Source organism: Oculina patagonica, chromosome 7 (assembly GCF_052425735.1).
Source record: "Oculina patagonica isolate OP01 chromosome 7, crgOcupat, whole genome shotgun sequence".
In the NCBI taxonomy this organism is placed as follows: Eukaryota; Metazoa; Cnidaria; class Anthozoa; order Scleractinia; family Oculinidae; genus Oculina; species Oculina patagonica.
Window position 1 is genome coordinate 19502633 of NC_135764.1, and position 12688 is coordinate 19515320.

The 12688-nt window shown below is 39.3% G+C and overlaps 4 protein-coding genes across 4 annotated transcripts in view; all 4 read right to left on the reverse strand.

The window, feature by feature from the left end:
- LOC144661116 (toxin CrTX-A-like) overlaps positions 1–12688 on the reverse strand; it is a 285950-nt gene that overhangs the window by 150920 nt on the left and 122342 nt on the right. The window lies entirely within an intron of this gene.
- LOC144661103 (uncharacterized) overlaps positions 1–12688 on the reverse strand; it is a 249438-nt gene that overhangs the window by 129945 nt on the left and 106805 nt on the right. The gene's annotated exons all lie outside the window — the stretch shown is intronic.
- On the reverse strand, positions 7114–9046 carry LOC144660949 (uncharacterized). The gene has a single exon (XM_078521670.1). The coding sequence runs from the start codon at positions 8905–8907 to the stop codon at positions 7114–7116; it is 1794 nt and encodes a 597-aa protein (XP_078377796.1). The 5' UTR covers positions 8908–9046.
- Positions 9065–11566, reverse strand: LOC144660951 (uncharacterized). Its single transcript, XM_078521671.1, has 4 exons — positions 11458–11566; positions 11231–11384; positions 9134–10142; positions 9065–9083 (listed from the first exon to the last, which is right to left on the reverse strand). The coding sequence occupies exons 2-4, from the start codon at positions 11280–11282 to the stop codon at positions 9065–9067; spliced, it is 1080 nt and encodes a 359-aa protein (XP_078377797.1). The 5' UTR covers positions 11283–11384; positions 11458–11566.

Sequence of the window (12688 nt, forward strand, 5' to 3'; positions counted from 1 at the left end):
ACGCTTTCATTTCTGGTTTGGTGATGTCCTTCCATGCGGCGAGGCGACGAGCATTGTTTTGAAGACTCTGGCAGGCATAGCGGTTTGTTTCTTCCACTATACGATCGACATTTTCCTCTCCAAACACTCTTAAGAAATAGTCGTCCGCTTTAGCATTGTCTTCGAAGTCCACAAGCAATCCAGGTTCGCCAGAGAACTCGCTCACCACAAAGTTTGAGAGTTCGGCCGTCCATAGTGTTTCTTCTTCGGCCTCATCATCGCTTGTTTCTTCGCTATCATCGTCGCTTTCTTCATCCCCATCGACCTCAAAACCTTCAAAGTCGATGTCTGAATCATCTCCATCTAATTCTTCATCGGAATTTCCAAAGATTTCTCTGTATTCTTGTTCGCTAATTCCGGGACGGAGCGCCATGTTGATCAGTGTCGATTTCGGGAAAGAGAAAAGTTTTGGCCGCTCTATAACCCCCTTGAGCAATGAGTTTATTATGCGCAGTAGCTTTAATATGATTGGCCAATATATCTAAAACAATGGAGAATCTATTGTTTAGCTTTTCCAGCCTTACAGGGGAGGTCAGAGGTCTTCAAAACAAAGGCTATTTGAGCGGCCGGTTACGGCCGGTTTGGGAATAATGACACATTTTTTAGCGGCCGGTTGCGGCCGGCTTGGGAGTGAAAGGGTTAAATACCTATGTGCATTCAGAAACAATGTCTTAACTCAGATGCCTTTCTTTCACTTCAAAACTTGAGGCTTATGGTTTCTGACTCAGACAAGAAAAAAAAAGACAGCTGGTGGCTGTCTTCTGATAAGATGCATGATTAAGTTCAGTTCTTTCTAGTTTGTCCAGTTTGGAAGTTGTCCTTGCTCTACTTTAGCCTGTAAAAATAAATCAAATGTATGCCCCAATTAACTCTTAATTTGTATTTAAGTAGCTATAATGATTTGGTATTCTCGTTATTAGAGCACACAAACTTTGTTAGAGCTTGCAAACCTTTAAGATCAGATAGCACTAATGCCTTGGGAAATTTACAGTGTAAAATCCACAACAGTGTAAAAATTTACATCCTGATGAAGCCTGTAAGCAGCTATAAGCTAGTTGGAAAATTTTAATTCGGTATTCAAATTACTCCTTAACGAAATTATAAGTTAATTATAAAATTTCACCAAGCATATCCATCGGCTACAATGCATTTCGTGCAAATAAAGTGTTATGATTCTTTAAATGAAAGCCTCTAGTTCTGTGAAAGCCCAGCTGGTTTTATCAGGGAAATACAAGGTTATTTGTACTCACCGAACCTCTCAAGTTGTAAACGACTGCCCAACTGCCATAGTGTTATGACACCACAGAAACAAGGCCTTTGATCAGCTCTAAGAATCACCAGTTAAGTACACTATTCGCCTTTCATTTAACAAAGCACAATCTGTTCTTTATAATATCTGTACAAAGCGAAACACATACTGACTGTACAGTTTAGAATAAAAAACGTTCTCACATGCGACGACCGATCACAAGACTATTCAAAACCACGGCGCCAAAAGGAGAATGAAATAACGATGAACATGACATCACGTGGGATGGTTTGCGTAATGTGATTGGTTTCTCAACAGCATTCCGCTGGAAAGTTGAACTGCGGTCTCAACAATAATGGCGGCACGGCTGAAAGCTGTTTGAATCTTGCTCTTTGCGATCTCATTGTGGTGAAATTGTCAAGGTTTATAAAGGAATAAACGGTGAGAATGAAAAACACATATCAGGTCGTCAGTTTATTTACCAAGGTTTTCGACAATTTTAAGGGTGGAAAATCTTTCTTCATCCACGATGCAGGAGACGTTGATGTGAACGGAAAGTGGACTCTGGCGGCTTAAAATTCTTTATCTAAGCTCGGTATGCAATGCTTTTGTTGTTAAGTAATGCCCATTTTTTTTAATTTTTAGTATTTGAGGTTGGATTTAACAAAAATTGACAGAAATTCAAGGCCTATAATTGAACTCCAGTATTCATATGAAAATATGTCAAGTTTATAATTGACACATAAGCTTATTAAAATTCTAGAAAACCCATTAATTCCTTAGAATTTCCAGAAAGCTAAAAATTTATTTTGCATGTAAGGGAATTGGTAGAAAAATAGTTCACAGTCAGCCAAATGTAAGACATTGAAATGCATTATAATTATTATTTTTAATTACCTTGGCCATGGACAAACATTCAATTCCATGGTCTTTAAAAAGAAATTAACAAGTCGCTCCTATAAGTAAGGTAATAATTCTTTTAGCAAGTCGAAGCCACCGATTAGAGAATTCTTGGACCTGTATCTGATGAAATCGTACATTTATTTTGTTAGGTAAAATGATTTGTCTTGTGGACTTTCTAGGACATGGTTTTCCATGGTAGTCCATGGTGTGTAGGCATTGTTCGTCCAGTGCTTTATAGAAGTTAACAGTTACAAGCTAAAAGTTATGAATATGAGTTTTAATCATTTATAAAACACCTTAGGCACCCTTATCAAAACAAGGATTTTTAATATTAACAATTATATTATCCGACCATGGTTGACCGTGAACCATGGTCAGTGGCCAAAGTGGACCATGGTCAGACACCACGGTCATAGCAACCATGGTCAACCATGGTTGACAATGAAAAACCATGGTACCATGGTCAACCTGACGCCGGGGTATAACCTGCGATCAGGCTTTCTTTTTTTCGCAGCGAAGGGAAGAAGAAAATCCGTTGACCCCTCCACCGCGTGAAAAATAACGCCTGATCGCAGGTTACCCCCTTTATAGCAAATGACTCAGTGTTTATCTTTCGACTATCAGTGAGGAGCCCAAAATGGTGACCACTTTTTATGTATTCACATTCTTCCTTGCAGATTTTATCCAATCTTCTGATTGGAAAACGACTGTGTGAAAGAATGTGAATTAATTAAAAGTGGCCACACATTAGGGCTCCTTGCTGTAAATCACACTGAAATCGACGATATCAATTTCGGCGTTCAATTACTTAGATATCTTTTGGACTCACATTTTCACACAATAGACATTTTTGGCTTTGTCAGTGTAAATTGCCCATTTCAAAATCACATGATGCTCCCCAGAGAACTTGTTTTTAACCATCTGAATACCAAGATAATTTTTCTGAATTTGAAAGAAGTTATTCTTAAGAGTAATGTCACAGTTTCAAAAACGAAGCCCGAAAGGTCTCTTCTCAGTTCTTTGTTTGGAATTTTGGCATAATGACTTGCTTTACTGGAACGTCCTCGCCTTAGTATGCATTGCATACCGGTTATTAAAGCAGCGAGCAAATGTACACTAGCCCTCAATATCAGAAATATATACCCTATGAGAGAAACTGTAGTGTAATCAGCATGGTGAAAGACAAAAAATTGTATAAGAAACTCTTTCAGGATAATATTCCCATCTTAAAAACAAATCACTTACAAGCGCGTTTTAACTTACGGTAGGTTAGATTAACTTAGGTCGTATGCCATGGATAAAGGGTAGTAAGTGCAGATTGCCCACCAGCTGTACCCAGGGAGGGTTGGTATCCATCTGAAGCACTTGAGGAAGGGTAGCCAGGCTGTCCATTTGATGCACCGACCGTGGGGTATGTAGACTGAGATGTGTAATTAAAGGATGTGGGAGCCATACTCTCCATCTCCAGATCGAACAGGATGTCTGATATCCTCTTTTCTGCAATCATCTTCTGCCTCCTATCTAGTGCTTTCAGTTTTTCAGCAACAAAGTTGCCAAAGATTTCCTCAGCAATGGGTGGAGCATTGGAGGCTCATTTACCTTTAGTGCATTGATACACTCTTTCATCAGTTCTTCTTTTATCAATAAGTGGTTGTTTGCTTTTGTTTTTGTTTGCCTCTTTGGTTTACTAGCTGAAGGAACTGTAACACTTGTGTCTTCATTGTCACTTGACAAGGCCAGGGTGTCTCTACTCTTTTTTGCATTCATGCAGGGGACTATGGCGTACGATCCCCGCCAAAATTCATTGTTTGGATTTTAACTTCATCATTTAAATTTTCAACTTCAACAATTGAATTTTATATATCAATTCAAAATTTTACACCTTTCTTTCAGATTTCACATTATTGGAGATGTGTTGTACACTTATCTTTCCATTTTCTAACTCAACGTTTGTACTTGACCTTGCTCGCTGTACATTTTTAACTCACGTAGAAAATTTTCAACTCGACTTTTTAATTTTTGTTTACGCTTCAGTGATCATTTGTCAAGACAATAATCCTTTGTCGGGGAGGGAGGGGAGGGGGATAGACCTCCTCCCCAGGCTCTTTCGGCTAGATTCCTGCCAGGACGGTGATTATAGTAGAATGTTGCTTCAATTGGAGTATTTAAATCGTACCGTATTTTCTCAATTAAACGCCCCCGGCATTTATTTCAAACTTGGCTCCGTGGATCCGGCGTTTATTTGAATGGTGCAGTTTATTTGAGGAAAATGTTTATCAAACAAGGGTTTTTAATCATTATTTGTGACATGAATGTATCTTGCCAACATACCTAAAGAATATTACACCTCAAATAAATGCCTTAAAGGCTTACTTACCACTCTACCTTGGAGACCTGGCGTTTATTCGGGGCCCGGCGTTTAATCGAGAAAATACGGTATTCTTATAAATTTTGGGGAATTGCCATAATCGCCCTAGCATGTTTATCGAGTGCACAGCAATCGAGCGTTCCTACATACAGGACAGAACGTTCTTTCACTGGTCGATCGCAAAGGTCGCCCTCCTTTTATTGTATCGGATCGAGGATCAACTGATTTTCCTGGTAGATAATTTTGTGTTGAATTTTCTTCAGCATCTTCTGAGCAACTGCTAGGATCTTCACTGTAATACTCTTCCTCTATGTTACTCCGCTTGAAGCTTGAAAAAAAAAAATGGAAAGAAGAAAATGTTACTATTAAATACTTTGTTTCAGAATATTTCAGTGCCGGAATTCTTCATCCGTACAAGAGGGCTTACCTTTTGCTTTGTGCTAGCATTTCACCGTTTAAGTGCCACTGTCAGAGAAAGTGTTCCAGGTGATGAAAGTCGGGTCAACCGATTTTGATGAAACTTGCTGCAGAGGTTGGCCTTGATGAGATATTCCAAAAGCCATTTGGGTTTAGTTTTCTGACTTTTACTTTAAAAGTTCTGGGGGTGGTCCCAAATGGAGGCTCCAGATCATCAAAATTCTTGTATTTGAAGGGGTAAGTTTGAACTTGTATAAAACGAAAACCATTTAACTTATTGACTAACTATTTGTATGCTGTTTTTCTACTATAAAGGCTCTTTCATATGATATGTGTTGTTTTGGCATAGAGGGTTCTGGCAGTGTGGGGTCCAGCACTAATATTGACTAAATTTTGATGAAAAAAACACTACTCAAAATTGCCAAATTTTAGATCTTCATAATTTTTAACTGCCTTAGTGTATAAAAAAGATACTTATATCAGGAGTTACCCCAATGTTAGTAGAATGAAAATCAACTGAGAAAAATTTGGGCCATGCAAGTTTTTAGTGCTTCAAAGACCCATTTTGAAGTACACCATCACCTAATTTGCATAATGTCAACACCAATAGTTTAACACTCAAACTCAATATATTTACATTTAAACACTTCAGTTTGCCCTGGTGAGGCTTACGTTCCTAAGATATTTATACAATGAGTAATATGGTTGGGTTTACACTACTGTTGACTCTTGAATTGCCTAAGAATTAGAAAATTCAGTAAGCTTACTGACAAAATCAATCTAACTTGTGCTATTAAAAAGTTAAAATGCATACAATAAAGCAAGTCAGTAATAAGTATTCCTGGAGAGTGTATAATACTAATACATAACGTTCTTCCAAAAAAAGCTTTGCTTACTTTACCAACTTACCTAAAAAAGTGTATCAATATAACGGTTGGAAGCCAAACTTCCATCTTTCTCAAAATCCTACGACTACAATCAGTTCATGGACAAATCGTATTTTCTGATAATCGGCTCCTCCTACATTTCTTTACATGGATCTATGTGAATAGCCTGATATAACGAATAAGCTTTCTATATTCGCTCAGTAGTTCTTTGTTGTTGTTGTTGTCTTGGCATTTAGGGTTGTTTATCCGCCATTTTGGATGTGGTGGCGCGGGAGAACTGGGTCGAGAGTAGCCTGACTGAAACGAGTACACGCGACCTCTAGCAATTTGATATCTTTGTTTTCCTAGGCCTGTTTGAAAATCTATATTGTCAAATAAAACGTCAATAAAATAATTAAATATGCCTTTGCCATCTTGGTAAATATATATATATATTTTCATATTTTAATCAGCCTGGTATTTTGATTCCTTGCCCAAAATAAAATCAAAGACCTACAAAATGTTGTCTGGCTATTGTTAGTGAACATTTGACAAACTTCTGCAGACGGTGAGGCCACTTTCACCAACAGTTGTTCCCTAAAGCGTGCAACAATTATGTTAATACTAAAACTCGCTATGCTTAAGAAAGAGGCAGTGTCTGCCTGAAAACTGAGTATGAGGGTGGGGGTTCGGTGAATTTTAATGGCAGGAGGCTATGTTCAAATCCTCCTGCATCTTCCACCCCCTTATTCGCTCTCTTTATTGACTATTCAATATGCGAGCATACGTCTTGTGCCCCGTGCCTCTTCACCTGTATAAAAACCAATGGTCTTCCCCCTCTTTGCACTATCAACCCTTTTTATGATCAAATTACGGAACGTTGGCTGCGCAAACTTGTCTTCATTTTTGTGCATTCTCTAGGGTATTTGTGTCATATATTTTAAGACCGAAAGGGAAGGAACTATTGCTTTATGTACAGCTATAACCCCCCGGGGGGGGGGACTCGCATATGAAAGTGACGGGGATGTCCATTGTCTAGCTTAGGGGTGTAAATTTCGGATTTTTGGTCTCGTTTAGGGTGTTCCGGGCAAAACGCCAATATTTAAAGCCATAATGGTCTCGTTTAGGGTTATACACGAAGAAAAATACAAATACATAAAATTCTATTCTTATTTTTTTGGTATCTTTTAGGGGTCAACAAAAGGTTGAGCCACACCCACCCCCGGCGTTATAACACTGATTTCTGTATCTATAACTTTCCTGTAAGTCGCTCATTTACACTGGCACTGGCAGAATTTAACTAGGTCAAACACTGCGGTAATAAATGGAGCTTTACGAGTTGCTGGGCCATCAATGTCCACTCCAAATGAATCACACATATCTTTAAGGGTACATAACTTAAACTTTCGTAACGCATGGTCAAGCTTGTTAGCCACGAAAAGTTCACAAAGATTAATTTTTTCGTACATCAGAGGATGTTGAAGATCAATTTGTTCTTGTGCTTCTTCTATCAAATCCTGAAGAAGTTCTTCCCTTTCGATCGCTGCATCTTCACAGGCAGTGTCTTCCTCGCTTACTTCTTGACCTTTTTGTAACGCTGCCAGTCGGGAAAAATACCCTTTTATAGTTTGAACTTCAAGCCAATCGGATCTCGCGAACTTTCTCTTCAGATCCTCTGCGACGTCATTTGGCTTTGCTTTTAGTTTGCTTCTGGTGCCTTCATTAAAGACACGTGTGAGGTACTCCTTTACTTCCTCTGAAATTCGTACAGGAGGCTTCTGCTTCTTTAGAGCCCATCCCTGGCAAGCATGCTCGTCTGTTGTAGCATCACAGTGATAGTGACTTTCACCAATCTTCTGACTTTTTCCCTTGATAGAGGTTGTTGTAGCGGCCCACTGTCTTCGTACGGTGTCGTAAACAGATTCATTCTCGGGAAGCATGACGTGGCATCCAATATCCATATGTTCATCAGCATCTTCAAGAGTGCTAAAAGTCAAAATGTATGAAGGCTCCAAACAGGAATATGTACTTGTGAGATCACTCGTACAAGCTTTGGACTTTGTTGTGCCCTTTTTTTGCTTCGGCCTAGTAACTTCGTGGCTCCACTCGCCTATCCTCTCTAGCCCAGAAACATCCTGTTTACTTTGAAAGTCTTCAATCATCATGCCCTCGCCAACGCCGTATGCCTGCCAGACTCGTATACCATCTTGACTATAAGAGAAGTCATAATATTTAGTAATGCCCGTGATCTTGTTGTTTTCAACGGCCTTTGACATTTTAGTTTTGTCGATTTTGCAAACTGCCACACGAGTGCCTGCAATACCTGGTGGAGATTCTAATCCTTTTTTCACATCCTCTGCCGTTTGTACGTCATTGTTTTCTGCTACGTAATTTCTCAGACGCTGCTTGCATGGCGCGATTTTGCGGTCACAGAGATCCTTCCCTGCTTGAGGATCCGAAAAATCGTAACGTATGACCTCTACACCTGTTCGCTTGCTTGAAGAGTTAATAGTTGTCAAAAGAGAGGTGCTATGGTAGCAGCCCGCATTGTCACTGCGTAACACAGCTTTTGACACAGTTGGGTGTGTTTCCTTCACGGTAACAAGGACTTCTTCGATTATACATGCCACGGAAAACCAATCTTGCTTGCAATCATCAAAGGCAGCCACATATGTATGAATCACATGCTCGCCGTTGCCTTCAGCTTGGCAGTCAGGGTGACCTGAATTGTGAATCACGGCAGAAAAATGCCAACTCAGACCACGTTTCGCGAACCATTGAGATTGGGTTTCTCTAAATTTCATGGGTAGTAGCTTCATCGCCCAGTCGTTTATGACAATAATTGTTTTCTCGTCAAGTTGGCTTAATGCATCTTGCCTTGCTTGGTCTTGATGGAATGCCCTAAGCAGATGAGATTTCCAGGCCTCAATATCGCTAACAGCATGTTCAAACTCCCACTTTGCCCTTTCTTGCTGGTCTTCTGTAAGTTCTAACTCTTTGCTCTCAAGTTTCTTTTGTATATCTTTCAGAACATTCTTTATGTTCTGGCAGTCTGAGCATGACATGTCATGGCTGTGGTCACAAGGAGAGGCAAATTCCGCTTTCTTTGGATCTGATAATGCAAAAACTGTGCAGTGGTCAGCACAACATTCCCCTCCTCCCAAGTGACTCTTGAATTCGCCTTTGAGATATTGTCTGCCTGCAGTAAGAGCTCGCTCAATCTCATGGCCCCACGCCAATCCTGCTCCGTTCCCAGCGAGATTAGTAACAAGTTTCTCGAGCGTTTCGAACGCTTCCGCTACTGCAGTGGAGGTGTTATCAAGGCCCTGTAATGACTTTTGCTTTGATGCACTGCACACTTCGATTAACCGAAAACAGGTGCGCTCTTTTAGAGGGATCTTGTTCTCGGCCTTGCATTCCTTCTGATACAGATGCACAATCTTGGTCGCCGTCATTGTACGTACAAGAGCTGGAATAGGAATAGATTCTCCAGATTGAAGCTTCAGTGTTTTTGTTCCAAATGCAACATCTTGTAAAAATGTAGATCGCGAAATGAAGTAAACAAAATCTTTCACCTTTTCCATATCCAGCCTGCATCGAAAAATCTGCTCCTTTACCACCGGTTCCCCAGGGCCACACTCCTGGGCATGTTTTCTTGCGTTCTTTATCTGTCGTAATGAAATTCCAGGTAGTAATTCTTGTATTTGAGACTGACTGAACTTGTCGCTAATGAGTGATAAGATTTGCGTTTTGGTAGACTTGTTTTCACATTCTTTATATGCAAGCAAAATCGCTTCTACACCAACATCACCTGGCCGCATACCGTTACAGCTGTTCAGTGTTTGGTGACACTGAATAATGGCTTGCCATAAATTTTCTCCTTGAGATGGAGCAATTGTATCTAAAACAGGTGATACAAGTTCTTCCGCTTTTTCAGTGTAATCCGTTCTGATTCTAACTGAAAGTTCATCCCACTGAACTTCTATGTAGCTTGGCAAAGGCACAAATTTCCCTTCGGATATAACACTCATGGCACCATTTAGTGCGTCTAAATTCTTTTTTTCTCGTTCACCTTCTGGCAAGAAGATGCTACTTTGTTCTTCTTGTGACGAGCTACTGGGAGCAGAAAATACTGACCCAAAAGACACACGATAATTAGCACTGTCTGGTCTATGTAGACGTAACTGTCTGGGAATGGATTTTGGTGTAATTGGGACTATAGTTTGCATTACGTCTCCAAGGTGTTGGGCTGGAGTAGCCGGTGTATCGGTGACAAGTCGTCGACATTTTCTACAAATAGCTGCAACGCAAAATACCAAAAAATGTTTTGGTTACAAATTAGAACGAAGCAAGGTCACCTATATGCTCTAGCCCTATACCGCGGCCATAAGAAGTATCAGAAGTTATTTCTGAAAAAAAAAAGAAGTGGAGAAACGTTTTTGAAGTGGTATAACACTGGGCAACTCGCGATTGTATTACAGGTGGTGATCAGGTACATCTTGTTAATTACGCTCACTGCTCTTTATTCTCTTGCAGCGTTTGGAATAGCACAAATTCACAGAGAAAAACAAATAGATTTTTCATTAAGATGAACTTTTCAACAATGGCACGAGTATGTAACAAGGAAAAAATCTGAGTCCCCAACGGGACTAATACTTTATTAAAAAAAACACTGAGCAACGAGAGACTTGTGTTTAGCTTTGCCATTGACTGGAAATTTTTGTTGAACAATTCATCTTCATTATTAATTACCGAGCCTAAAATTTGCCATCTTTATTATCAACTATAAAGGTTGTTATTAATAAAATGCTCTGACACTACCTCTTCAGTACATATCATAGCTATACAGGGGGCGTAGCAACCTGAATGCACACAGGCTCGTGCTTACCTGAAAGAGTCTGTTAATCAAGACAAAAATAAAATAAAGCAAACAATCTTAAACAGACGGCAAAAAGCACAATCTCTGCAAGTCATATAGAGTCGCATTTTTTTTTCAAATTTTATTTCAGAAAAATCCCGACGATTTACGCAGATGTTCGTTTTAGATTGAGAAGTCGCGATACATGGACAAATGTTATTGGAGGCTAATCGCGGCAATTAGAAGTTGAAATATGACAAAAGCTCGTTATAGACGCAAACTCAAATAGCCTAGGTTTTTAAGCAACTGCACAATATTGGCATTCACTATTTATATGTTCTTAGATGGCTATTTCTTAATGATTATTTTTCGATCAATTTCGATCGTGATCTCACAAAAATCAGGCCTGCTACGCCCCTGGCTATGCGAAACAAAAAGAGATGAAAAGGCGTTTCTTATGAAAAATTACTGTGATGCTCATTTATCAACAACGCTTGATGTTATATATCAAGGGCAAGTTTAATGAATACCTGAGCCAATAGCAACAACGCGGCCCGTGTTTTTGTAAATAGTAGCTGCCATAGTTTTATTAACTCGTCTAGGGCGTTTCAATATGTCCGTCACGCGTTTCTTCACCTTTGAAGCTTTTTTGTTTTCCTCGTGCAAAGGATGACAGCACTTGTCCTAGCAAAAAATAATTCTATCATTAGTTACTTTGAAAAACGCTCAAACGGTTTCACTTCTTGATTTTTGTTACCTTTGCTTTATACAGCGTTGTAAGTTTAAATCGATGTTTCGGGCAGATAATAAATCTCGTTGAGTCGACTTTATCACAAGCTATCCCTGCACGATTCAATATTAGCTCCCATTCAGAAATTACCGCCTCGCCATCTATAAACGAAAAGAGATTTAATATGTAAAAATTCCTGCTTCGCCGACAGTTTCTTACAGATAGAACAACATCTCCACGAGAAACTGCTAAAGAAATTGGCAATGGCATTGTCTGTCACCGTGAGCCATCACGGAAAAGCCGAAAGTAGCTTGAGCTTGTCTAGTGCCTTAGATGTGAGCCATTCGCCCGAAGTGAGGACTCTTACATTAAAGGGACTGGGATGCTAGTGGGAAGATTGACGTAGGGGTGGTACTCCTAAAGAATACCCATCTGGGCGTGACTCAAGGTATTTTTGTCCCTAAATTATATACCATAAATGCTCAATTTAGCACCCAGCTTCAAATGAGCGCCCCGCTTCGAATTAGCGCTCTTTCTAAGGCTTAGAAAATTTTATAAGCGCGACCCCTCCCCACCCTTCGAATAAGTGCCCCAAGAAAAAACAGGTTGGGTACTCGGTACGATATACGAGACATTTACAACATATGTTTTCTCATTTCTCCAATAGAAATATCCATTTGGAATTAAGGAAAGCTGAACATTTACTGTAGGCTTTCCTTCCTATACAAAACATTTCACAAAGTTTCACAAAACAATAATTGCTATTATGTTACAGTTTGGGTTCACTAGAAATAAAGACTGTAATTTTGAGGTCAAAAATTGATTAACGAAATAAGCGCTCCCCTTCCTCGTACAAAACGTATCTAAACGTGCCAAAACCTGTCCGAGTCATCATCGTAGATGTTTACTTCTTACAGTTTACATTTATTCCAAATTTTAATTCTTCATTTTATTTCTATTTTTGTTGTATGTTTTAGTTGTATAGTTTGTTTTGTTTTTATTGTTACCTTCAGATTTTAGCATTTAGTTTCATTTGTTTATGTTACTTGATCACAAAATTGCAACCGAAACCAGGAAGTTGAAATCGACATTCTAGAAAACATTTTCATTAGATACAATGATTAAATCTATGACGAAAGTCAAACATAAGTTAAACTAGTTTGAGATCTTTCAAATCCTAATTTTTAAGGATTTATGGATTCCTTAATGCATTCAACAATCTTCGAAGCCGGGCCGTCAACTGTAACACGCGCGTGAC